At 41.8% G+C, this 27787-nt stretch overlaps 1 protein-coding gene across 1 annotated transcript in view; it reads right to left on the bottom strand.

Annotated features, from left to right (window-relative positions):
• Nucleotides 1-1873: 1873 nt before the first annotated feature.
• SAMHD1 (SAM and HD domain containing deoxynucleoside triphosphate triphosphohydrolase 1) overlaps nucleotides 1874-27787 on the bottom strand; it is a gene marked incomplete at its 5' end in the record, with an annotated part of 43278 nt that continues 17364 nt past the window's right edge. The window contains 9 exons of the mRNA XM_084247326.1: nucleotides 1874-2078; nucleotides 2531-2635; nucleotides 8853-8948; nucleotides 11204-11340; nucleotides 17129-17244; nucleotides 19039-19130; nucleotides 19894-20002; nucleotides 20199-20299; nucleotides 21820-21975. Coding sequence (XP_084103452.1) covers nucleotides 1905-2078; nucleotides 2531-2635; nucleotides 8853-8948; nucleotides 11204-11340; nucleotides 17129-17244; nucleotides 19039-19130; nucleotides 19894-20002; nucleotides 20199-20299; nucleotides 21820-21975 — 1086 coding nt within the window. The 3' untranslated portion in view covers nucleotides 1874-1904. The remainder of the gene's footprint in view (nucleotides 2079-2530; nucleotides 2636-8852; nucleotides 8949-11203; nucleotides 11341-17128; nucleotides 17245-19038; nucleotides 19131-19893; nucleotides 20003-20198; nucleotides 20300-21819; nucleotides 21976-27787) is intronic.

Below are 27787 nucleotides of genomic sequence, written 5' to 3' on the forward strand. Positions count from 1 at the left end.
GCCTCCTCAAAATCCCTAAACACACTCAGCTTGTTCCAATCCCATTCCTCCATTATTCATTACCAAATATATCCATCCTGTCTCTCTGTTATCTAACCAAATACAATCCAGCCTTCCAGACCCAACAGAGTCCTCCCTCCTTCACAGGCTTTTCTGAGTTTTCCCATCTCTCTGAATCCTACCAGGACTCACCTGGCATGTGACAAAGTGCCCACGTGCCAGCCAACTCTTTCATGCCTGATCTTTTGTTATTGTTCCCTTCAGCACCAGACACAGAGGGGATAGAGGAAGCGATAGTGCAGAGAGAGCACTTAATTAGGGAGTCAAATGAGGTTTCCTACCTGTCCGCCAATTATATTCATTCATTCATTCAGTTGCCAGGTCCTGATTGGTCATTATCTCTTTCCCAGATACTTAATACATGTAGGTCAATAAGGGATATTTTTTTTTTTTAAGATTTATTTATTCATCCATACAAGCACTGGGTACAGTCAGGAGCGCGGGAGGGCGAGAGACTCCACCAGAGTCAGAGCAGAGAGCACAGCAGGCAGAAGGACCGAAGTACACTGCTGAGGGGAGTAGCAGGCGGCAGGAGAGGTCTGCGCGACATGTGGGATCCTCGCCTGGGGGCTGGGGATCAAACCAGCGCTGCAGAGGCCGCGGGCAGCCCAGCGCTCAACTGCTGCACCACCGGGGAGGACCAATTAGGGATAATTTTAACAACATTTTCTATAGGATTGGCAACTACAATTGGGTTCTTCTTCCCTCTGTACTCTTATTTCAGAGAATTTAAATAGTTTACAGATTTTGATAATGCTGAGTTTCAAATATTAAGTTAGAAAATGTAGTATCAGTTCTATGTGTCCTTTTTTTTAAAAAGATTTATTTATTTATTTATTTATTCATTCATTCATTCATTCATTTATACAAGCACTGGGTACAGTCAGAAGCGCGGGAGGGCGAGAGAATTCACCAGAGCCAGAGCAGGGAGCAGAGCAGGCAGAAGGACCGAAGTACACTGCTGAGGGGAGCAGTGGGCGGCAGGAGAGGTCTGCGCGCCATGTGGGACCCTCGCCCGGGGGCCGGGGATTGAATTGGCACTGCAGAGGCTGCGGGCAGCTTTGCAACCCAGTGCTCAACCGCTGCGCCACCAGGGGAGGCCCAGTTCTATGTGTCTTTAGACAAGTTAACTACTCAGCTTTGGTAACCTTCTCTGAAAGATAAGGACACTAGAACATTCCTTGTAGTGTCAGTGGAGGGGACTGGATGAGATGAGCAGTGAGGTTATAAAGTACTATTTACATGTTCAGCACATTAAACTTTTATCATTAGGACATTAGGACATGAGGTTAATTTCTTTTCATACGAGAAAAATCAGCTATCTTCCAGGCTCCTAAGCTCTGTTCTTAATGTGGTATTAAAAGCACCACTGACTATCAGTGTAGGAAGAAATCACTGGTTCACACAGCTGAGACATTTTAAAAAGGAAAGCCTAAGGTATACAAATAAATTTCAAAAATCATAACCAACCCACTATAATTTAAATGAGAACATTTCCAAGAGAATTTGGTTTTCACTTAAAAATTTTAAATTGTAGGGCCTCCCCGCTGGTGCAGCGGTTGAGCGCTGGGTTGCGAAGCTGCCCGCAGCCTCTGCGGCGCCGGTTCGATCCCCGGCTGCTCCCCGGCCACCGGAGGAGGGTCCCACGCAGACCTCTCCTGCCACCCGCTGCTCCCCTCAGCAGTGTACTTCGGTCCTTCTGCCTGCTCTGCTCCCCGCTCTGGCTCTGGTGAATTCTCTCACCCTCCCGCGCTTCTGACTGTACCCAGTGCTTGTATAAATAAATAAATAAATAAAAATTAATCTTAAAAATATATATATAAAAAAAAACATTAAAAAAAATTTTAAATTGTACTGTTTGTGAATAATAGGCTACTCACCTGTGGCTTGGTGAAATCTTTGATTTTACACCAATTAACAAAATGCTGTTGTGCTGCGTACAAACTCTTTTTATCTGTCTTCTTACAGTAAACTCGAATTAACTGCTCTGCAAATCTCTCTGGCAAAAGCCGTGAAACCTTTTTAAAAAAGAAAAGATTTCACTGTTACCTTGAATTCACACAAGAGAAATTACCTACCTTCCAGGCTCCTAAACTCCATTCTTAATGTACTATTAAAAGCACCACGATGTCTTGCTATTTTATCCCAAATATAATCCGAAGGGAAACATTCAAGATAGTCATCATATTGCAAAATGTCCCACAACTTTATGTCAATTAGTAACAGGCCAGTATTCTGTATTCTTAACCAAGACTCTAAACCAAAAGCATCATTTTCATCTATGTTAAGCAAGCAGAAAAAACTATCAAGATGGTCTAGTCTATACAAAACCAGGTGGTACACTTTAATTTTAAAGATAAGCTTTTACTTTTACTGTACACACTGATTTTACAACCTGAACTGCATGCAGATGTACTCTAGAGATTTACTAAATTCCACTGTGGGATATTTATTTTTTATAGGTAGTTACCTGTTCTTTTGTAATCATGATGGCTTTGTTGGGGTCAGTCTTACAATAGAAGCGAACATGATCAATTGGATTCTTGTCTTCCATTCCATAATCCATATTGATAACCTTAATAAAAGCAGGAAATAAGTGCTCACATAGTAACTGAGAATTGAGTTCAGGGTATGATATGGATCACAGCTCTCTGGAGGTTCAGAAGGAAGAGCACTGATTAAGGGAGTTTATAGTGCACGACCCATAGGAATTTGGTCATGAAGTCTGGGTGTGGGGGTTAGGTACTTGTGCTTTCAATATGAGTTGGCATAAAGTCAATACCTACTACATGACAGACAATGTTGTAGGCACAAGAAATATAAGGAAGCTTGACACAACCCCAGCACCAACAGACCATGTAGCCTAGACTGAAGTTGGACCAATAATTATAACATTATCTAGCCACTATCAGAATTACCCAGGAAAAGTAGAGGGTGCTGTGAAACTCTGGAGCCTGATAGCATGGAGCTTTGAAAGAATGACTGGAAATATCTTCCTAGGAAAGTGACTTTATGAAATAAGTAGGAATTAACCAGGCCTACGAAGGAAAGAATTCCAGGCAGAGGACACAGCTGTGAGCCAGAGAAGATGGAAACTGCTGCATCTGGTAACACTGAAGTCATTGGTGATTTTGGAGAGAGTAGGTTCAGTAAAGCAATGGCCACAGAACAAAAGATTCAGGAATAAATGAGAAATAAAAAGAGAGAAGTCAACTTTTTGAAGTTTGGCTTTTAAGAACAGGCAAGAGGGCCTCTCTGGTGGCCAAGCGGTTAAGACGCAACCTATGAATCTATCCATAGCCTCTGCAGCACGAGTTCCCAGCACAGCAGACCTCTCCTGTCTCACCGGCTGCTCTCCTCAGTGGTGTATTTCAGTAGATCTGCCTGTTCCGCTCCCCACTCGGGGTCCTTTGAGGAAAGTAAGGTCACACTGCAGTGAAGCATTCATGTCATCCAGTGACAAGCACCAGGCCTGGAAGCCACCTACCCAGCACTGGCCTCCATCTCCAAGCTCTTCTGAGTCTACTTGGCCCTCATCCTGTATGATAATGAGGTGTCAGTCACACAGGATAAGATGACCCGCATTAAAGTAGGTGATGTAAATGTTGAGCCATTCTGGCCAGGCTCGTTTGCATGGCTCTGGCCCACATCAACATTGTGGAGTCTTATCTGTAATGTAGGGGTTGGGGGACCTGCCTCATCAGCAGGAAGTCCTGCCCCCTCTACCAATGCTGCCCCACCTGAGAAGAAAATGTAGGATCAAAGAAAGAAGGATCTGAAGAGTCCTATGAAGACTTTGGTTTTGATCTTTTTGACTAAACTTCTTTTTAAAATGTTCAATAAAAAGCTGAACTCTTGGGCCTCCCTGGTGGAACAAGGGGTTAAGACGCAACCTATGAAGCAATCCGCAGCCACTGCAGCACGAGTTCGATCCCGGGCCAGGGAGCTACCCGCATGGCACAGCAGACCTCTCCTGACTCGCCTGCTGCTCCCCTCAGCAGTGTATTTCAGTCACTCTTCCTGTTCTGTTCCCCACTATGTACCTGGTGAATCCTCTCATCCCCCCCCCCACACCTCTGGCCTGTACCCCAGTTATTGTATGCATAAAAAAAAATCTTAAAAAAAAAAAGCTGAACTCTTTAAAAAAAAATGAAGAGGCAGCAGAGATGATTATGTAGAGGAATACAGTACCTAGGAAAGGTAAGCAGAAACAACTGTTCAATGAGTTTCATCCTAAAGAAAAGGTGAAGGGTAAAGGAGGGTGGTTTTCTGAAACTGAAAGTCTGTCTAAGCTGAAGGGAAGGTCAGAGGGAGGAGAGGATACTGTAAGATTCTCAGAAGTCCTGAGACAAATGGCTCTATAGCTGCATTGCCCAATGTGGTAACCACATGTGGTCTTTTAAATTTAAAGTCATTAAATACAATAAAATACAATGAAAAGCTTGGTTCTTCAGTTGCAGTAGCCACATTTCAAGTACTCGATAGCCACAATAGCCAACAGCAGCCACCAACACGACAGCACAGATACAGACCATTGCCAACACCACAGAATTCCGTCACACAGCTCTGGGGTCTAGAACACAAGCAGCAGAATTACTCTGAGCCTTTGATAAGAAGAGACATTGCCCCACTATACAGCGGGAGACTGAACACAGCTGCAGCGAGAAGCAGGCTTGCTTGCTTGATGGGGTAGTTTGAGGAGGTTCCTTTCTAAAGGCCTGAAATAAAAGCCAAGTTAGTCATCAAGGGTAAATACAGTTGGGGTGGGAAGCAGCATTGAAGATCTAAGGGGAGAGAAGATGGTTTCAAAGAGAAATTCCAGAGACCGAAAAATTACACTAATTTTGCAAGAAAGGCCAGAGGGTCCAGATAAGGTGGGTGACCATGAATTTAGAGATACGAGCAACAGTGATTATAGCAGCAGTTTATGTCCAACTGTCGACACAGAGAAGTGGATTAGATTCATCCCTGTCACTCGGCCTTTTGCTAGGTAGGTACAAAGAAGGGGAAGGGAGCTAAGGATAACTAGAGAAAATTACTGAACTAATGGACTGTAGGATCTAAGATTGGGAGAAAAATAAAGGCAAGCTGGAAAAAAGTAGAGAGATGATAAACTGGGGGTCCCCATTAACTAGGAACAAGCAAATAAGGAATAAAGGTGTCTGTGGACAGCCCAGATGCTCAAAATAGTGATTTTTAGAAGGAAGGTAGTTTTGAATGTCAATAAGGTTCAAAGCTTAATAATCTCTTGTGTGTGATGGTTGAGGTGGAGTGGATGAGATCACTGCAGACCTCAGAACTGGCCAGTCAAGTGGCTATGAAATCACTTGATTATTGGCAAGAATTAAGAGTGACAACCATGACAAAACCTTTGAAGAGGACAGTGGATGATTGGAGTTGCAGCCTTAGAGAAACAAGAATCTGGCCTGGGGTCTGGAAATGCTATGACAGAACAAGAGGAAGGTCTCTTAACCCTGAGGAATGTGCTTCTGAAAGAATGTAGGGAAAGCGGGTTCTCCGAGGACAGCCAGGCTGCAACAGAGGCAATGAGACAGCTAAAAGGCTGAGGATATGGGCGGCTTCGTTAATTATGGAGTGGAAATTTCAAAGGGCTCCACAGTTAGGTCTGGGAGAAAGGGAGAGACTAGAATGAAATGGCAGCAGAGTGTTGTGACTGTGATGATACAGAGAAGAACAGATGATAAGAGGATCTTATTTGGTGAGTGGTGACTAAAGAAAACCAGAATCTGAGGTTTGGTAGCTTTACTATCTGAAAGAAGGGTGTATGTACACCTGAGGTTCAGCTGCAGTGTAGGAGAGACCAGGGGTCTGTCAACTCTGTGCAGATGAATGGTTTGGACAGCTGCAGGGAGTGTGCTGCATCCCTTCCCCTGAGAGGGAGCAATTGCTCAGTCCTCCCCATGACCCCAGGGCTGGTGCTGTCATAGGCCTCACTCTTGACTATTGTTTCACGTGGGATGATGCTGTCATAGGCTTGGACATTTTCAGTTATTCGTTAAGGCATAAACACTAATCAAATTTTTAAGCATTTTTCAGAAGTGCCACTAGCTCTTTCCTAGGCTTTAGAATAGGAATAAAAGGTAATCTCTAATGTATTACTGGAAAGTGCTTCTTAAAGAAGATTTGATAAAATACCAATTTTTTTCAGAAAGGCAATATCAAGAGTATTGGAGAGCATATTTTTTATCAATGATTCACAAGCAAAAGAAAGGTCTACAGATTGATTATAAATCTTAAATAATAAATAGTAAAATAAGGTTTTATAGCCCATTTAATCACCATAAAAGTTTCTACAAAGCCCTAAAAGGAACTATGTAAAACTCACCAAATAGATATATTACACTGTCAAACTAAAACTGAGATGCTTAATATGACATTTAATTAGCAGTTTTATTTGCTTTTTTCAGAATACAGAAAGGCTTTAAGCATTTAAAATGTAAAGGTTTTAATTTCTGATTATGAAAGTCATACTGTGCTCACTGTAAAAAACAAACAAAAATAACAATGAAACCTGTAACTCTATTACCTAGATAGAAACAATATTAACATTTTATTATTAAAATATCCGGATTCTTTTTCTTTTTTCTTTTTTAAATATTTATTTATTTATTTATACAAGCACTGGGTACAGTCAGAAGCGCGGAAGGTGAGAGAATTCGCCAGAGCCGGGAGCAGAACAGGCAGAAGGACCGAGGTACACTGCTGAGGGGAGCAGCGGTCACAACAGGATTGGTCTGCGGCCATGTGGGACCTTTGCCTGGCAGCTGGGGATCGAACTGGCGCTGCAGAGGCTGCGGGCAGCTTCGCAGCCCAGCGCTCAACCGTTGCGCCACCGGGGAGGCCCCCAGATTATTTTTCAATGTGCTCACAGTCCACACAGTATATATACATTTAAAGTAGCTAAAACAAAATCATACTATATGTTCTTCTCTTCACTTAGTATAAACAAATTCTATATTAAAAACAAATTTTAATGCTTACATTATTCCACTGTATTAACAGACATATACATCCGTCCTCTAATTTCATACTATAACAATGACACAATAAATATATTCAATAATTGCGCTTTTTGAAAAATGGATTATCTCCTTAGGACACATCCCTAAAATGAAATAATTTGATTAAAATGAACCCAGTTTGGTCCTCCCTGGTGGTGCAAGGGGTTAAACACCACAATATGAAGCAATCCACAGACTCTGCAGCCTGAGCTCGAGCCCCTGCCAGCCAGGGAGCAACACACAAGGCACAGCAGACCTCCCCTGACTTGCTCACTGCACCCCTCAGCAGTGTAGTTCCATCAGTCTGCCTGTTCTGCTCCCTACTCTGTCTCTAGTAAATCTTCTCACCCCACCCCCACATCTCTGGCCTGTACCCCAGCTCTTGTATGCATAAATATATCTTTAAAAAAAATGGACCCAGTTTGTTCTCGCATATCAATTTATGCTCTCATGTTCACATAACTTTATTACCACAAAATCTGTATATAATTTTTATTCTTACAAGGCTGAGCATCAAAAAAAAAAAATCTTTCATTGTTGCACCAACTCTCCTTTAGGTTAAAAGGAGAAATTTATTTTCATGTCTTCTGGCCATACAGATGTTCTTTTCTCCTGTGCATGGCCTCTTCAGGTACCTCTGATCCTATATCCAGTGAGACCACAATTTGAGAGAAAAATCAAATGGGAGGCTGGGGATTGTTTAGGAGCAATGCACCACACTGAGGGTGAGCTGGTCCCTTGGGGAGAGCACCAAGGGCAAGGGCGGACATGTGAGAGCCCAGGGAAAACATTCTGGACAGTGAAGTCTTTCAGAGTCTCAGGAAGTCAGGATGTGAGGTCCTTTATTCTGGGGCAACCTCATCCATCTAATGAAACGGAAATTGCAGCTTGATCTGCAGGCCTGAGGCACTTTAAAACATGATCAAGTAGACAGACACTAGGTCCAAGGGCAATTCCTTAGTGTATTCCTTGGCAGAGAATGGTTAGGAAAGCTTACCCTTCACTCAAAGATGTGTCAATAAGAAAATAACAAATGAGTGGCTTATGGGGAAAAAATACACAAGGAACATTGTCCAGAAGAGTGAACTCTGAAAAAAAAATTTCTATAGGAAGCAGAAGAACATATGAGAGAACCATTTGACATTCTCATTAGGATACAAAAAGTCACCACAACCTCTCAGTGGAAAAAAGTCTTATTCCATTGTGGTGTGCACAGGCGATTAAAAAATAATTGGCAGGGCCTCCCTGGTGGCGCAGCGGTTGAGCGCTGGGTTGCGAAGCTGCCCACAGCCTCTGCAGTGCCGGTTCGATCCCCGATTGCTCCCCGGCCACCAGAGGAGGGTCCCACATGGTGCGCACACCTCTCCTGCCGCCCGGTGCTCCCCTCAGCAGTGTACTTCAGTCCGTCTGCCTTTTCTGCTCCCCACTCTGGCTCTGGTGAATTCTCTCACCCTCCCGCGCTTCTGACTGTACCCAGTGCTTGTATAAATAAATAAATATTTAAAAAAAAAATAATTGGCATGTGCTACTTCTGTGATCAAGAAAACATTCAAAAATTAATATAAACAATGTTCTACTAACCACACAAGCAGTTATATAAAAAATATTGATATGTTAAAGAAAAATTTAAAAAGTTAATGTTGGTTGTTTCTATGAGATCACAGATAATTCTCTTTCTTTTATCTTTGTGTATTTTCTAAATTTTCTATAATGAACACATACTGTTTTTATGATGGTATACATCTGTATATTACCAAGCTAACTACTTACATCTACTATGAAATCCTCAGCCTTCAGTTCAATTTCCAGGTACACTTCCTCGGGTTTAGCATCAGCAAGCTCTTGTGGAAATTTTTTGCAGTCTTCCTAGAAAAGATAAGATTTTTTAAAAATTTATTTATTTATTTTTAAAGATTTATTTTATTTATTTATTTTTATTTATTTATTTATACAAGCACTGGGTACAGTCAGAAGCGCGGGAGGGTGAGAGAATCCACCAGAGCCAGAGTGGGAAGCAGAGCAGGCAGAAGGACCGAAACACACTGCTGAGGGGAGCAGCGGGTGGCAGGAGAGGTCTGCGCGCCATGTGGGACCCTCCTCCGGTGGCCGGGGAGCAGCCGGGGATTGAACCAGTGCTGTAGAGGCTGCGGGCAGCTTCACAATCCAGCGCTCAACCGCTGTGCCACCGGGGAGGCCCCAATAAGATGTTTTTTTAAAGATTTATTTATTTAGGCATACAAGAGCTAGGGTGTAGGCCAGAGGTGTGGGGTGGGGTTGAGAGGATTCAGTAGAGACAGAGTGGGGAGCAGAACAGGTGGACTGACTGAAATACAGTGCTGAGGGGAGCGGGGCAAGGAGAGGTCTGCTGTGCCATGTGGGTCACCTCCCTGGCCTGGGATCGAACAGTAGCTGTGATTGCTTCATGGTGCTGGTACTTAACCCCTTGCCCCACCAGGAAGGACCAAGATAAGATTTTTTTTTTTTTATTTTTTAAAGATTTATTTATTTATTTATACAAGAGCCGGGGTACAGGCCAGATGCGCAGGAGGGTGAGAGGATTCACCAGAGACAGAGCAGGGAACAGAACAGGGAGTTTGACGCAATACACTGCTGAGGGGAGCAGTGGGCAAGACAGGAGAGGTCTCCTGCACCATGTGGGACCCTCCCCGGTCGGCCGGGATCAAACCAGCGCTGCAGAGGCTGCGGACAGCTTCACAGCAGTGTTCAACCGTCTGTGCCACCAGGGGAAGCCCAAGATAAGATTCTTTATGTTAGAACCTTCCTTACCTTTTTATCACTCTGTGCCCAAGAGGTTCCCTTTGTGAAAATGGCAATTTTTTTCTTTTAAAGATTTATTTATTTATGCATACAAGAACTGGGGTACAGGCCAGAGGTGTGGGGGAGTGAGAAGATTCATCAGAGACAGAGTGGGGAACAGAACAGGCAGATCTACTAAAACACACTGTTTAGGGGAGCAGCGGGCGAGACAGGAGAGGTCTGCTGCGCCATGTGGGTAGCTCCCTGGCCGGGGATGGAACTCATGCTGCGGTGGCTGCGGATTGCTTCACAGGTTGCATCTTAACCCCTTGTGCCACCAGGGAGGCCCTGAAAATGGCACTTTACTAAGAAAAGTGGGTAGAAATAACCAAGCAAAAACATAGCTTTTCTGTGTATGTCATCCTGTAATCATGTCACAACAGAGCAGTTTTCATAACAAAATTTTCACATTTAAAAACATGTAGCATCAACTTATCAGCATAACAGAAGAAATAAGTGTAACTCAAGGAAATGTGTGCAGCAGGGTATGGTTATCAGTATGGATTTCTGGCAAAGAAGAAAACCTTCAGGGCCTCCCCGGTGACCTAGGGGTTAAGTCTCAGCACTGTAACATCAGTGGCCTGAGTTTGATCCCTGGCCAGGGAGCTAACCCACATATGGCAGAGCAGACCTCTCCTGTCTTGCCTGCTGCTCCCCTCAGCAGTGTATTTCAGTAGATCTGCCTGCTCTGCTCCCCACTCTGTCTCTGGTGAATCTTCTCACCCCCCACACTTCTGGCCTATACTCCAGTTCTTCTATGCATAAATAAATAAACCTTTAAAAAAAGAAAGAAAGGGCCTCCCTGGTGGCGCAGCGGTTGAGTGCTGGGTTGCGAAGCTGCCCGCAGCCTCTGCAGCGCCGGTTCGATCCCCGGCCAACGGGCGAGGGTCCACATGGAGCGCAGACCTCTCCTGCTGCCCACTGCTCCCCTCAGCAGTGTTCTTCGGTCCTTCTGCCTCTCTGCTCCCTGCTCTGGCTCTGGTGAATTCTCTCTTCCTCCCGTGCTTCTGACTGTACCCAGTGCTTGTATAAATAAATAAATCTTTAAAAAAAAAAAAGAAAACCTCAATAAGCAGGAAAAAATAAGATATCTGAATTAAGAAAGACAGGAATGTACCATCTGGGAGAAACAGATATATTGTGAAAACAGAAGTTAAAAGTAGGTCCTTAAAGTCTCAGTGAAGCTAAGAATGAACACAAGGCCTTAGAACAGAGTCTAGGTTTTGTGATGAGTTAATGGTTTCCTCTTGGAGGGCAGAGAAACTTTCACTAATGGTAGAAAAGTACGAGCTAACCCAACTTACCCTTTGAAACTTTTCTTCTCTTGACTGAGTCTCACCTACATACTTGTATAGGTTACGGGATTCAATTTTTTTTAAAATATCTCGTGCTGCATCCAATCTGGTGTCAGTAGAGTATAAAATCTCCAGAAAAATATTATCTGCCAATTTGATGAAATTTCAGTTATCGCAAAATGAAAACAAAAAAACAAAAAACCACAAGATTTAACAGGCTTCATATACTGCTGTGCTTCTGAAATTTCAATCACAAGTTTACAGATATAGACAATGTGAAATTTTTTTATAAAGAGTGAATTTTAAGAAAAGTTCTAGTCCATGTCTTAGATTTGCTAAAGGTAATCTAGCAAGTGAGGAAGGAGCAGAGCTAAAACAAGACTGCACTGGAGTTGACGACATGAGGCTGAGTGACGGGCACACATGGGTGTTAATTTGTTATGATTTGCTTATTTTTTAAAGATTTATTTATTTTTATGCATACAAGAGCTGGGGTATAAGCCAGAGATGTGTGGGGTGAGAGAATTCACTAAAGACAGAGTGGGGAACAGAACAGGCAGACTGACTGAAATACACTGCTGAGGGGAACAGCGGGTGAGAGACGAGAGGTCTGCTGCGCCATGTGGCCGGCCGGTGATTGAACTCATGCTGCAGAGGCTGCGGATTGCTTCACAGTGCAGTGCTCAACCCCTTGTGCCACCAGGGAGGCCCTGGTTTGTTGGGTTTTTTTTTTAATAAGAGAATGATATTTAAGTAATACTGAAATTATATCTGAGATCTGCTTCCAAATAGCCTAGTGTCTTACAGAAGTGGGTGGATGGAAGCAAAATTGCTGTGCTGATAATTGTTGAAGCTAAGTGATAGGTACATGGAATTTTGTAAATTTTCTTTTTTTTTTTTTTAAAGATTTATTTATTTATTTATGCAAGCACTGGATAGTCAGAAGCACAGGAGGGTGAGAGAATTCACCAGAGCCAGAGCGGGGAGCAGAGCAGGCAGAAGGACCGAAGTACACTGCTGAGGGGAGCAGCGGGCGGCAGGAGAGGTCTGCGCGCCATGTGGGACCCTCCTCCAGTGGCTGGGGAGCAGCTGGGTATCGAACCAGCGCTGCATAGGCTGCAGGCAGCTTCGCAACCCAGCTCTCAACCGCTGCGCCACTGGGGAGGCCCTGTAAATTTTCTTAATTAAAAGTTTTTTTAACATTCCTGTCCATGAGAAGGTAGTTTTTCCCTTCTCTTTTTCCTTCAGCTTGTTACTTTGAAAAAATTTAAAAAGAAAATACCATTGACCAAAACTCATGAACAATTAACATTTCCCATCTATATGCACATTCTTTCCATGGGTATATGTTTATATGTTTATATGCATGCACATACATTTTTATGAAACATTTGAAAATCACAGACATTAGAACGCTTCATTCCAAAATACTTAAGCAAATATCATCCAAGAATAAGAAAATTCTCCTACATAAGCACAATATGCCAAGAAATTTAAAATTGATCTAAAACTAACAGTGTATATTTAAATTTGCTTAATCCATTAATTCAACTTACAGGGTTTTCTTGTTGATAAAGAAACCAAGTAAAGTCAATGATACTAGTCATCATGTTTTTTAAGTCTCCTTTAATCTAGACCTAGAATAATTCCCCTGATTTATCATTTGTGATATCGATATTTTAGAAAAGTTCAGGCAGTCATCTTGTAAAATGTCCCAGAGTCTAAAATGTTATTGCAGGGGACTAGAAGTTAGAGGTAAGGTCCACCTATGCTAATGAATATTGAGGAGAAAGACCAAGAAAATGGTTACCTCGTAAGACTAGGGCCATATTATCTGCAATGCTTAAAGATAGCTACATCCAGAGAAGCTGAAACATTCATCAGAAACATGAAATTAGGAGGGCCTCCCTGGTGGTACTGGGGTTAAAGTCTCAGGGCTATCACCACCATGGCCTGACTTAGATCTCTAGCCAGGGAAGCCAACCCACATGGCGTAGCAGACCCCTGTTGGCTTGCTTGCTGCTACTCTCAGCCGTATGTTTCAGTTGCTCTGCCTGTTCTGCTCCCCACTGTCTCTGGTGAATCCTCTCACCCCCCCCCCCCCCGCACTTCTGGCCTGTACCTCAGTTCTTGTATGCATAAATAAATAAATCTTAAAAAAAGGTCAGTATTAAATATAGCATGTCCTTGAATAACAAAATTTCATTACAAAGTTGATGAGGGGAAAAAAAAAAATCCATTGGTAACTGGGACCTCTGTGTCTCCCCATGTCTGCATGGGCTTTCTCCAGGCACTCTGCTTTTCTCCCATATCCCAAGATGAGCAAGTTAGGTTCACTGGTGTATCAGAATCATCCCAGAGAGTCCTGTGCAGCACTGGTTCCCACCCATGCCCTGAGCTACCAGGACAGCTTCTAGCCCTCTGCAACCCTGAACTGTGTGAAAATGAATGACTGAATATAAGTTATTAATTATTATCAGAGTATTTGGGGTCTTTATTTAGTAGTGTAGAGATTTTTTTTTCCTGTGACCAGAAAACTGCCCTTGGAATTTAACTCTTCTTTATAACAATTAGCCTATGATAAAATTGATTTTATTATGTCATTTCACTTAAAAATCACAGCTTCTAAGAACTTATTATTGATATTAAATGAGAGCTTAATCTCCTGCCTGCCCGAATTGCTTTATCTCTGTTTCTGTCAACATAACAACAGGAGGCTAGTCAATATAGTATGATGTTATTTATTTTTATTCTTTTTTAAAAAAATATTTATTTATTTATGATTACAAGAACTGGGGTACAGGCCAGAGGTGTGGGAGGTGAGATGATTCACCAGAGACAGAGTGGGGAGCAGAACAGGTGGATCTACTGAAATATACTGCTGAGGGAAGCAGTAGGTGAGACAGGAGGCCCCCATTTTCTAATCTTAACCAACTGTAAAATAAATATATATACATATACATATATATATATATACACACATAACAAAATGAAACAGGGATCCCCCATATTGAAAGTCAGTGCACACTTGAGAACACTGTATGTACATCAATATTTAAGGCTTATTAAGAGCTTGCTTCTTGCTTATTAATTAATTTTGGTTGGATGATTACAGTTATAGGGGATAATGTATATCTAAACTGTTTCTATGTTTTGTTACACAGTGGGAAGGAAGATATAATGGACTATGGAAGAGGACCATGGGTGCCTTGGTGGTGGGTGTGTATGAGGACATGCATCTGAGGAGGTGTTAGCCTATGCCTCTGAATCATATGTAATTTTGTAAGACAATGCTGCCTCAATAGGAAAAAAAATAAGAATAAAAATGGGACCTCCCTGGTGGCGCAAGAAGTTAAGTCTCGGCACAATGAAGCTACTAGAAGCCACTGCAGCACGAGTTCAATCCCCAGTCAGGAAGCTGACCCACATGGTGCAGTAGACCTCTCCTGTCTTCCCCACTGCTCCCCTCAGCAGTGTATTTCAGTCAATCCACCTGTTCAGCTCTCCACTCTGTCTCTGGTGAATCCTCTCAGCCGCCCTGTACCTCTGGCCTATATCCCAGCTCTTGTATGTATAAATAAATAAATCTTGGGCCTCCCTGGTGGCACAGCGGTTGAGCGCTGGGTTGCAAAGCTGCCTGCAGCCTCTGCAGCGCCGGTTCGATCCCCGGCTGCTCCCTGACCACCGGAGGAGGGTCCCACATGGCACGCAGACCTCTCCTGCCGCCCGCTGCTCCCCTCAGCAGTGTGCCTCAGTCCTTCTGCCTGCTCTGCTCCCCGCTCTGGCTCTGGTGAATTCTCTCACCCTCCCGCACTTCTGACTGTACCCAGTGATCGTATAAATAAATAAATAAATCTTTAAAAAAAATTAGAAAAAGACTGTGCTAATTGCCTACAAGTAAGTATATTTTATTTTACCTTTTTAAAAAAGATTTATTTATTTAAATACAAATCTATTTTTAAAAAGGTAAAATAAAATATACTTCTAATTGCCTAGGCAATTAGCCAGTATATTTTTAATTTTACCTTTTTAAAAGATTTATTTATTTAAGCATACAGAGCTGGGTACAGTCAGAAGTGCAGGGAGGGTGAGAGGAATTCATCCAGAGACAGTGGGGGAACAGACAGCACTGCTGAGGGAGCTGAGGCCACTGCTGAGGGGAGCAGTGGGCTAGTCAGGAGAGGTCTGCTGCGTCATGTGGGTTATTCCCTGCCTGGCCGGGGATCAAATTCGTGGTGCAGAGGCTGCAGATTGCTTCATAGTGAGGTGCTTAACCCCTTGTACCATGAAGGAGGCCCAAGTAAGTATATTTTAAAAGAATAATACATAATAGTTTTGGCAATCTAACTTTTCTCTGATTTTATTATATTTAAATGTTTATTATGTTCATGAAATTCAATAAAATCATGGGCTTGTATTTCATGTCTTTTCCCCCCATTTTTTTTTTTTAAGATTTATGTATTTATTTATTTATACAAGCACTGGGTACAGTCAGAAGCGTGAGATGACGAGAGAATTCACCAGAGCCAGAGCGGGGAGCAGAGCAGGCAGAAGGACCAAAGTACACTGCTGAGGGGAGCAGCGGGTGGCAGGAGAGGTCTGCGCGCCATGTGGGACCCTCCTCCGGTGGCCGGGGAGCAGCCGGGGATCGAAACGGTGCTGTAGAGGCTGCAGGCAGCTTCACAACCCAGCTCAACTGCTGCGCCACTAGGGAGGCCCTCCCCCCCATTTTATTTAGTAATTTATTTTTATTGGATTTATTTATATTATTTATCAACAGAGAGGTTGGAAATGAAGAATACTGGTTGTTTGGAGACAGTGTGAGGGTAAATGGTTCCGGTTTCATTCTGGCAGTGGTCTGCAAACAGAATTCAGCAGGACCAGAACAGCAGGAGTGCCTGACACAGGAAGCTGCTGAAGGATGATCTCAGCTATCTCATAGGCCATTTAGTTTCTGTTGTTTTTGCTTATTTTCAGTCTCCAGCCTCTCCACTAATTCTGAAAGTATGTGATTTCTTTCTAATTTTATTTTAAGTTAAGCAGAGTGAGTTTTCATGACTTCCAAGTAAAAATTCTGACTGGCATGTACTTTATGGTCCTTTTTTTTTTTTGCTTATTCTCAAAATTCTTTATATCTTTGTCAGTCTACACTTTGCCACATTAAAGAACCTGTTGTGTTATCTTCACCTCTGTTCTTTCCCTCCCTAAGTTATAGATTTCATTTCTGTTGAAATGGTAAGAAACATTCCTGCCATCCTGAGTTTTGCAACAAAAATAATGTTTAAAGGGTTATCAGCTTTTTTTGGTATTAGTACAGTTGTATTCTAAATTAAATAATAAATATTGAGTATTTGCCTGCCAACTACGTACTGGCCATTATGGCTCTTTTAAGCATCATAACAAAACTATACACAATGGGCCTCCCTGGTGGCGCAGGGAGTTAAGATGCAAACTATGAAGCTACCCACAACCACTACAGCACGAGTTCCATCCCTGGCCAGGGAGGTGACCCACATGGCACAGCAGGACTCCCCTGGCTCACCTGCTGCTCCCCTCAGCAGTATGTTTCAGTAGATCTGCCCATTCTGTTCCCCACTCTGTCTCTGGTGAACCCTCTCAACCCCCACATCTCTGGCCTGTACCCTAGTTCTTATATGCATAAAGAAACAAATCTTAAAAAAAAAAAACAAACACTATACACAAGGTACCATTATTCCCATTACATAGATGATGAAACTAAGGTTCAGAGAGGTTACATGACTTTATCAAAGTCAACTCACTAGGACAAGCAGAGACAAAACAGAAATCTAAAAGTATATATGACTTGAGAAGCTAAAATACATTGGAATGTTTGGAAAACAATGCATTTGCAATCTGAGGATGGCTTCTATTTGATCTGAGATCGACCATATACTTTGCCTTTTATTTTTTTACCTGTTAGTTTAGTAAAGGCTTCCATGTCATCAATTGCTGTAGAAATGTGGTACTTTACTCCATTAGTACCTATAATCTCTATGTAGTTGTCTGCTTTGAGAAAAGCATCTGTAATCCTATGGATCATTAAAAAAAAATGTTATGCTTATGACAAAAGTTGAATATTTTTTACTTTATGCTTTACTTAAAGTTAAGGAACTCTTTCTACTTTAGGGAAATAAAATCTTGAGACACAATGTTATAAAGCAATTGGTTCTCTATCAAACTAAATAACTGCTAAACAAGGACATGGTGATTTGTGAGCTACCATGTTAACTATGTTAAAGGCATTGGAACAGGGATTTAGATACATTGTTTTAATTCCATATTTTCAACAATAAAATAGGTGTAATCAGCTTCAGTCTTATAGATGCATAAATTAATTTTTGTAACAAAGTTAGGAAGAAGCAATGCCAGGTTTTTTTTTTCTTTCTTTCTTTTTTCTTTTTTTTGTGGGACCCTCGCCAGTGGCCGGGGAATGAACTGGCGCTACAGAGGCTGCAGGCAGCCTCGCAGCCCAGTGATCAACTGCTGTGCCACCAGGGGAGGCACGCCAGGTTTGTTTTTTTTAAAGATTTTTGATTTCTACATACAAGAACTGGGGTACAGGCCAGAGGTGAGGAGGGTGAGAGGATTCACTAGAGACAGGGTGGGGGACAGAACAGGCAAACTGACTAAAATACACTGCTGAGGGGAGAAGCAGACAAGGTAGGAGAGGTCTGCTATGCCATGTGGGTAGCTCTCTAGCCAGTGGGTGCTGCAGAGGCTACGGATAGCTTCACAGTGCTGTGTCTAACCCATGTGCCTCCAGGGAGACCCCTACAATGCCAAGTTTTGAACCTAAATCTCTCTGCCTCTCCAAATTAAAAACAAAATACACATGGTCCTACCTGGTGGTGCAAGGGGTTAAATCTCAGCACTATGAAGCTATCTGCAGCCACCCCAGCACAAGTTTGATTCCTGCTCAGGGAGTAACCCACATGGCACACAGAACTCTCCTGTATCCCCCGCTGCTCCCCTCAGCAGTGTATTTCAGTAGATCTGTCTGTTTTGCTCCCCTCTCTGTCTCTGGTGAATCTCCCCACTCCCACATCTCTGGCCTGCAACCTAGCTCTTGTATGCATAAATAAATAAATCCTAAAAAAATGAAACCCAAATACATGAACCCAAAACAACAAGAACATATTACCAAAGTAACAAATAGGAGACTTTATTCTAACTAGCTTGTTCATGACAAACAGGAAAAATAAAAATAAGCATAATTTCTTCAACACATATATAAACATGAAAAGCTTATAATAAATAAAGTTAAGCTATTTTAGAGACATGAAATTAACTCAATTCACATCCAATTTTTGATAACCACTCATTGGGGTATTTGAGTTGCATAAGACACTTAGCTGTACTTTCATACTATGATTCTGATCAACTCAGAAAGAAAAGGTGAAATTCCTGTTAGTTTTACTACTTGGCACTAATTTTGATAAATAATTGACAGTGTAAGGATTAATCTTAATCCTAAAAATTAATTGTCATTATTTTCAGAATTATGTACATCCACATCTCATTACCTTGGTGACTATTACCTGGTACATAGGTGACTACAAGTATGGAAATCCAAGTCATTCCATTGTCTCTTTATGAATAGTCTAAGCCAGTTCTTCTGTCCCTTCACCTGTCCCCTTATTCACTTTCCATCTCTTCTCCCAAGTACGTTTACTTTTTTTGCTTATTTATCTAAGGGAACCATTTTAGATTTATTCATTTAAAATTTACTTAAATTTATCTAGAAATCTCAACTTGAACCAAGTATGATACTCTAACAAAGCACCATGGAACATTTTCTCCCATATAACAATTGAATTTCTTACATCGTATCAATGATGTTGCCAACTTTGTGTTGATAAGCTCTACGGTGTAAACAGTTGCGTGTGTGGAACATGTCATACAGATTCCCAACCTCCTGTAGGAAAATGTAAAGTAAATGCAAAATCAGATTATGTAACCTCTGTAAGTAGACAAGTATATAAGACAAGGAAAAGGGATGGTGGCAAAGCCATTTATTTGCAACTTTTGTTTTCAGTAAACCAAAATCTATTGAACGCTTTAACTCTGTAACAGGTTCTGTTTTAGGTATCTTAAATGTATTATTAACCTTCTCAACACTAAGAATTACTGTTACTAGCAATCATTATTGTTGTATCCTTCATTCTCAAAAGGCATTGTATTCTTCATTCTTCTATAACATAAGACTACACTACTCTTTAATTCGTGACTCTATAATCTAGTAGGCACCTACATATTCCAGTCTTTTTAAACATTTACAAAACACATTAAGGATGAAACTGAAGTCCAACTTTCTGGGTTAAAACTCTAGTTCTGACATTTATCAACTGTACGTCTTGAGTTTCAATTTGCTTATATATTAAGAGAGCTAATAATAAGTATATATTTCATAAGATTATAAGGATGAAGCTAATAAATCTAAAGCACTTAAAACAGAGCCTGCCACAATACTCAAAAAAAGTCTATTATAATTGTATTATTATTTAATAATGCCATAGAGTGGAGAGAATCTTAAGATACTTACAAACACAAAGCATGAAATAAAGAGATGAACAATCTACCATGTACTGATTTTTCCAAATTATTGAATGATTATTTCTAGATTTCAAACCAGAAACTATACCTCCTATTTTGTTTTTCTGATATATGATATAGTTTACCTTTTCTCTTGTGCAAATATGTTTCCGATTTTCCACTTCACAGACACGGGCAAATTTAATAAAGCGTTTATAATCAAAATTATTTTGGATTCCAAGATGATGGCAGTCCCTAGAAAGAATCCAAAGCAGAGAGATGAAAATTTTCAACAAGGCAAACCTACCTTAAATGTTAACACTAAATTTTATATACAGTAGTTTATAAACCCTTCATACAATGACTACATTTATTTACTTATATAAAAATTATATATATACTGATACCAGGACTTTAAGTTGCCAACTTTTCTGAAGTATTCAGTACATACCTGGCAAAATAATCCCATTTGTCCACATCAATGCCATTTCTTTTATTAGCCACAATCTCATAAAGGAAGCTTTTCTCTTTAGGGCGTCCTTGATATGGCCACTAGAAGGAAAAAAGACTCACTTAAAAGGTTTTAGGATAAGAGCCAAATCTGTTTACAAGCAAAACAATTTTATTAGTTTGAAATTTATAAATAAATACTTGATTAGGATCATGAGGTAAACTAGAAGGTTTTACTCTTTTTTTAAAAGATTTATTTATTTTTATATAAGAATTGGGGTACAGACCAGAGATGCAGGGGCGGGGGGGTGTTGTTGAGAGGATTCACCAGAGACAGCAGGGACAGAACAGGCAGAGAGACCGAAGTACACGACGAGGGGAGCAGCAGGCGAGACAGGAGAGTTCTGTCCCACCATGTGGGTTTCTCCCTGGCGGGCCAGAAATCAAACTCAAACTCGTGCTGCAGTGGCTGCGGATTGCTTCATGGATTGCTTCATAGGTTGCGTCTTAATCCCTGCGCCATCAGGGAGGCCCAGAAGGTTTTACTCTTTCCTTCCTTTGTTTGATTCCCAAATTAGTAGGGAAGGGGGGTGGGGCAGGGAATGCTAAGGTTTCGGATATTCTGCTATTACTAAGTCTTTTGTGCCATTGAAAAGCTCTTAAGTCTGTTAACATTTCCCATAACAACCCAGCTTTCTTTGTTTGAAAGTTTTAAAAATATATAAATCTAATTATGAAGTAGTAAGAATGTTTCTTATAATGCATGAATTAATGCATTAAACTAGTATTAATCTTTCAAAGTAGCTACAAATCTAGTCTAGATGATATGCATTGTCCAAAGAATTTTTGGAGCTCTATTTTTTGGAAATAGGATGCTTGCCTCAAATCCACCTCTTTATCTTACATCTCATAAAGAGATCTGCATCTGGTGCCTCCCTGGTGATGCAGGGGTTAAAGTCTCAGTGCTATCAAGCTATCACTAGCCATTGAGGGTATGAATTCCATCCCTAGTGAGGGAGCTAACCTGCATGGTGCAGCAGACCTCTCCTGTCTCGCCACTGCTACCCTTAGCAGTGTATTTCAGTAGATCCACCTGTTCTGCTCCCCACTTTGTTTCTGGTAAATCCTCTCATTCCCCACACCTCTAGCCTACACCCAGTCCTTTTAGGCAAAAGAATAAATAGGGCCCTCCCTGGTGGTGCAAGGGGTTGAGATGAAACCTATGAAGGTATCTGTAGCCACTACAGCATGAGTTCGATCCCGATCCAGGGAGAAACCCATGTGGCACAGCAAACCTCTCCTGACTTGCCCGCTGCTGCCCTCAGCAGCATATTTCAGTCAATCTGCTTGTTCTGTTCCCCACTCTGTCTCTGATGAATCCTCTCACCCCCTCCCACACCTCTGGCCTATACCCCAGTTCTTTTATACATAAATAAATAAATAAATCTTTAACAAAAAAGAATAAATTAATAAAAATATGAAACAATCTTTAAAAAAAGTAGAAATATATAACTTACTTTTTCATTCAGTCACTCTAAAGTAGCCAAATGTGTAGCTAAGAAGAAATCAAGGAACGACTAGGTGAAGAACACCAGTCGGTTCAAATCAAGTTATAAACCTACCTTCGACTTACTGTCTGGTGATCCATGTGGCCCTTCAATTTGCTCCTTAATAAAGCAAATATCTTCTTCAAGGACGAGACCATAGTGTTCCATGACATCTTTGAGTCCATTAGAATCAACTAAATGGTCAAACATCTTAACTGAGCCCAGTTCATGCTAGGAAAAGTTAACATAATATGGTCCATTATAGACTTTTGTCCAATAGGAACTCTAGATTATCCAAATTACATGATTCTTGGTAACTTAGAGATAAGGTTCCACTGCATGTTAATTTCCTGGTTTCCAGCTATAATCTTCAAAAAATCTGTCAAATTATCTATGTGTTTTACTAGTCTGTAGATCTTATACAAGTCATGTTCATTGTTTTGTAAATATATTTAATGAGATATAATCATTTACAGTGCCTGGAAGAATATTAACTGGTAAAATTCCACTTAAATGAACAGCACTATAAAATTCAGTTCTATTGTTTCAACAGCCTTGGAAAATATCAAGTTGTAAATTCTGTCAACACTTCCATCTACTGGTGAAAGGGGAAACTGCAAACTTGCCAGCAAAAAAAAAAAAACGCTTTAGCGTTTTCAAGTTAACATCTGTGTTGGAATCTCAAATTGGCATCAGTTTGCTTATCTATCTCTGCTCACTTACTCATAATGTGTTCACTGATAATTGTAAAGAGCACATGATCCTATGAATACATCCGTCCTATCCCAGATTTGACAAAAAATAAAAAGCTCAAGGCAAAAACAAAAATCTGCATAGTCCTATAAAAGTTGTTAAAAAATTAGGGCCTCCCCGGTGGCGCAGCGGTTGAGCGCTGGGTTGCGTAGCTGCCTTCAGCCTCTGCGGTGCTGGTTTGATCCCCGGCTGCTCCCCGGCCACCGGAGGAGGGTCCCACATGGCGCACAGACCTCTCCTGCAGCCCGCTGCTCCCCTCAGCAGTGTACTTCGGTCCTTCTGCCTCCTCTGCTCCCCGCTCTGGCTCTGGTGAATTCTCTCACCCTCCCGCACTTCTGACTGTACCCAGTGCTTGTTTGTATGTATGTATGTATGTATGTATGTATAAATAAATAAATAAATGAATGAATGAATGAATGAATGAAATAAAATAAATCTTAAAAAAAAATTAACTCAAGGGTTTCCCTGGTGGTGCAGCAGGTTGAGCACAGCACTGTGAAGCTGGTCTGCAGCCTCTGCAGCGTGGGTTCGATTCCCGACTGGTCAGGGAGATACCCACATGGTGCGGCAGACCTCTCCTGTCTCTCCTGCTACTCTTCTCAGCAGTGTTTTCAGTCCGTATGCCTGTTCTGCTCCTGGCTCTGCCTCTGGTGAATACTTTCACTGTCCTGTGACTCTGGCCTATACCCTAGTTTTTGCACAAAATAAATAAAAAAAAATTTAAAAAATTAACTCAAGATATATTATATAACAGAGCCTCCCTGGTGGCGCAGGGGGTTAAGGTATAGCACTGTGAAGCCATCCTGTGGCACTGCAGCACAGTACGAATTAGTGCAGCAGACCTCTCCTGTCTCACCTGCTGCTCCCCTCAGCAGTGTATTTCAGTCAATCTGCCTGTTCTGTTCCCCACTCTGTCTCTGGTGAGTCCTCTCACCCCCAACCACCTCTGGCCTATACCCCAGTTCTTGTATGTATAAATAAATCTTTAAAAAATATACTATATAACAAAGAGGAAAAACAGGTGTATAATGAAGAAATTGAGCAAAGAGGAAAAACAGGTGTATAATGAAGAAATTGAGCAGATACTGCCTAAGGAATCAAACTCATTATCACCAGTAATACTCAAACAGATTTTATGTGCCTGATGGGATACACTAAAGATTTACACAACTTATTTCTGTGGCATTCCGCCAAAAATACAGTCTGATGCTATAAGGAAATACCGAATGAACTGAGGGACATTTTACAAAATAATTCACCTCTACTGTTTAAAAAATTGATAAGATCAGGCTTCCCTGGTGGCGCAGCAGTTGTGCGCTGGGCTACAAAGCTGCCCACAGCCAGTTCAATCCCCAGCCGCCAGCAAGGGTCCCACATGGTTAGACAGACCTCTCCTGCCATGCCCACTGCTCCCCTCAGCAGTGTACTTCATCAGTCTGCCTGTTCTGCTCCCCGCTCTGGCTCTGGTGAATTCTCTCACCCTCCTGCACTTCTGACTGTACCCAGTGCTTGTATAAATAAATAAATCTTTAAAAAAAAATTGATAAGATCATCAGAGAAATGGCAATTAAGTGTATAGACCTGGTCTAACTGTATAGACCAGGGGGAAAAAAATGCCTCACTCTTAATGAACAATTGGTGAAATCTGAAATAATGCCTACAAATTAGGTAAGAGTACAGCTTCAATATTAATTTCCTGGTGTTGATTACGCCATTGAGGTTATATAAAAAAAGTTCTTGTTTTTAGAAAATAACCACTGAGGGCCTCCCCTGGTGGCACAGACGGTTGAGCGCAGCACTGTGAAGCTGTCCGCATCTGCTGCAGCGCTGGTTGGATCCTGGCTGGCCAGTGAGGGTCCCACATGGCGACGCAGACCTGTCTTATCTTGCCCGCTGCTCCCCTCAGCAGTGTATTTCATCAGTCTGCCTGTTCTGTTTCCTGCTCTGTTTCTGGTGGTTCCTCTCACCCTCATGTGCATCTGGTCTGTACCCCGGTTCTTGTATAAATAAATAAAATCTTAAAAAAAAAAGACAATAACCACTGGAAAAAATGGATAAGTCTCTAACTTACTTTTAAATGGTTCAGAAAAAAAATATATATAAGAAATAATTCAGTTCCATAAAGATAGCACAGACGATAACAATTAGCTCAGACAATAAGATCTAAAATTATCCTATAAAAATAATAAATAGGGCCTCCCTGGTGGCACAGTGGATGAATGCTGGGCTGTGAAGCTGCCCACGGCCTCTGCAGTGCCAGTTGAATCCCCAGCCACCCGGCGAGGGTCCCACATGGTGCGCAGACCTCTCCTGCCGTGCCCGCTGCTCCCCTCAGCAGTGTACTTCGTCAGCCTGCCTGTTCTGCTCCCCGCTCTGGCTCTGGTGAATTCTCTCACCCTCCCGTGCGTCTGACTGTACCCAGTGTTTGTATAAATAAATAAATAAATCTTAAAAAAAATTAAAAAATAAAAAATAAGCATAACTTTAAAAAAAATAAATAATGAAATTATCAACAAGAGTAGGTATAACAGAAAATATTTAAGACCTCTATGGGACCCAGCAATTCCACTCCTAGGTATGTACCCAAAGGACACAGAAACATCAATTCCAAAGAACACCTGCACCCCTATGTTTATAGCAGCACTGTTTACAATAGCTAAGCTTTGGAAACAACCCAAATGCCCAAAAATAGATGACTGGATCAAGAAGATGTGGTACATATATACCATGGAATATTACTCAGCATTCAAAAAAGATAAACACATGCAATTTGCTGCAACATGGATGGCGCTGGAAGGGATCATGCTCAGCGAAATAAGCCAAAAAGAAAAAGAAAAATACCGGATGGTCTCACTCATAGCAGGAATCTAGAAAACTTAAATAATGGACCAGGAAAATGAATAACTATAAGAAAGTGAAAATCAAAATCAACAAAAAACTATGAACCAGAGACACTTTTAGGGGGGCGGGGGCGGGAGGGGAGGGATTGGGGTCAGAATGGGGGGCTGCAATTGTATGGGGAATATAACAATAAAATTTATAAAAAAAAAAAAAAATGAAGCTAAAAGTATAAATTGGTAAAATAAAAAAAAAAAAAAAAAGACCTCTATGGGAAAAATTATAAAACTTATAATGGAAGAACAAAGGGTCAAAGATATTCCTATAACACAAGTGTGAACAGTTGTCTTACCAACTCTCAAAACTTACAATACAGTAATAATAACTAAGAAAGTGTAGAATAGGAAAGAATTTAGAAACATTATATATTGAAAACTATTGCTGGGATTAGTGTTATAGATCAGTAGGGAAAATGTTGGGGGGAAAGGATGTCCTGAATGGATTCCACAAACACAGGTTTTATGGATTCCATCCCAACCCCAGACCAGAGAGATCCAAGGCACCAAAGACTACAAATCCCATAATGTCATCACCACCAAAGGGAGGATTGCTGGGAACTAAGTGTGAAGTTAAGCAGCCAGGTTTGGTATATAACCAGCCATGTGAGTTTGAGGGTTCTTGTGTTTTTTTTTTTTTTGCTGGCCTTCAGCATGCTATTTGGGTTCTAGCTCGGGAACTAGTTGGACACATTTACCAATTTATCTCTCTCTCTTTCTCCCTGGGTTATTCCTTTCTTCATTTCCCCTTTTTGTAAATTAACCCTTTATTAACCCTTTCTTGTGTGTGTGCCTGCAGTTGAGTCTCATTATAAGTCCCTTTAAGCACATGGGTGAGGACCCACACTCAGGTCAACCCATTTCACATTGAGGTTGCCCTGTAACAAAGGGATGAGCTATTCAATAATTACCCTTAGTTAAAAGAAAAGTAGATTTCTATCACACAGAGAAACAAAATATAATTCCACAAGAGTTATGAATTTAAATGTGAGAGGCAAAATATTTAAAGAAGAAGACTTGAGAATAAGTAGATCCTATTTAGGTCAATTAAATAGGAGAAAGCAACTGTAAACTCTAGACCAAACCTACTGGAGAGCAACCAAAAGCAGGCAGATGTTAGAAGAGAGTCAACACTTGGAAGACAAAGGCATTGGGAAATATTCCAGTTTTTTAAATGCCTTTTAGCCTAAGAGTGGGTCCCAAGGTAGCAAAACTGGAAAGAAACTCTGCATCTTACTGGCCTGAAGAACCAGAGAACTTCATCAAATTTAAAATTTCTATTTCTCAAAAGGCACCATTAAGAAAATGAATGGGGGCCTCCCCGGTGGTGCGGCAGGTTGAGTGCTGCGCTATGAAGCTGTCTGCAGCCTCTGCAGTGCTGGTTCAATTCCAGGCTGGCCAGGGAGATTCCCACATGGCTCGGCAGACCTCTCCTATCTTGCCCGCTGCTACCCTCAGCAGTGTATTTCGGTCAGTCTGCCTGTTCTGCTCCCTGCTCTGCTCTGGTGAATTCTCTTACCCTCCCACGCCTCTAGCCTGTACCCCAGTTCTTTTATAAATATAAATAAATCTTAAAAAAAAAGAAAATGAGGGCCTCCCCGGTGGCGCAATGGTTGAGCGCTGGGTTGCGAAGCTGCCCGCAGCCTCTGCAGCACTGGTTCGATCCCCAGCTGCTCCCCGGCCACCGGAGGAGGGTCCCACATGGCGCGCAGACCTCTCCTGCCGCTCGCTGCTCCCCTCAGCAGTGTACTTCGGTCCTTCTGCCTGCTCTGCTCCCCGCTCTGGCTCTGGTGAATCCTCTCACCCTCCCGTGCTTCTGACTGTGCCCAGTGCTTGTATAAATTAATTAATTAATTAATTTTTAAAAATTTAAAAAAAAAGAAAAAGAAAAAGAATAGGCAAGCCAGGGACCAGGGGGAAAATATTCACAAAATCCTTCCCTGGTGGTACAAGGGGTTAAGTCTCAGCACTATGAAGCTATCAGCAGCCACTACAGCATGAGTTTGATCCCCAGCCAGGGAGCTGACCCACATGGCGCAGTAGATCTCTCATGTCTCTCCTGCTGCTCCCCTCAGCAGTGTATTTCAATCAATCTGCCTGTTGTGCTCCCTACTCTGTCTCTGTCCCCCTGCACCTCTGGCCTATACCCCGGTTCTTGTATGCATAAATAAATAAATCTTAAAAAAAAAATACTGGGGCCTCCCTGGTGGCTCAAGGGGTTAAGTCACAGCACTATGAAGCTATGAGCAGCCACTGCAGCATGAGTTTGATCCCTGGCCAGGGAGGTGACCCACATGGAGCAGCAGACCTCTCCTGTCTCACCCACTGCTCCCCTTAGCAATGTATTTCAGTAGATCTGCCTGTTCTGTTTCCCACTCTATCTCTGGTGAATCCTC

The sequence above is a fragment of the Talpa europaea genome, assembly GCF_964194135.1.
Source record: "Talpa europaea genome assembly, chromosome: 11".
Classification (NCBI taxonomy): Eukaryota; Metazoa; Chordata; class Mammalia; order Eulipotyphla; family Talpidae; genus Talpa; species Talpa europaea.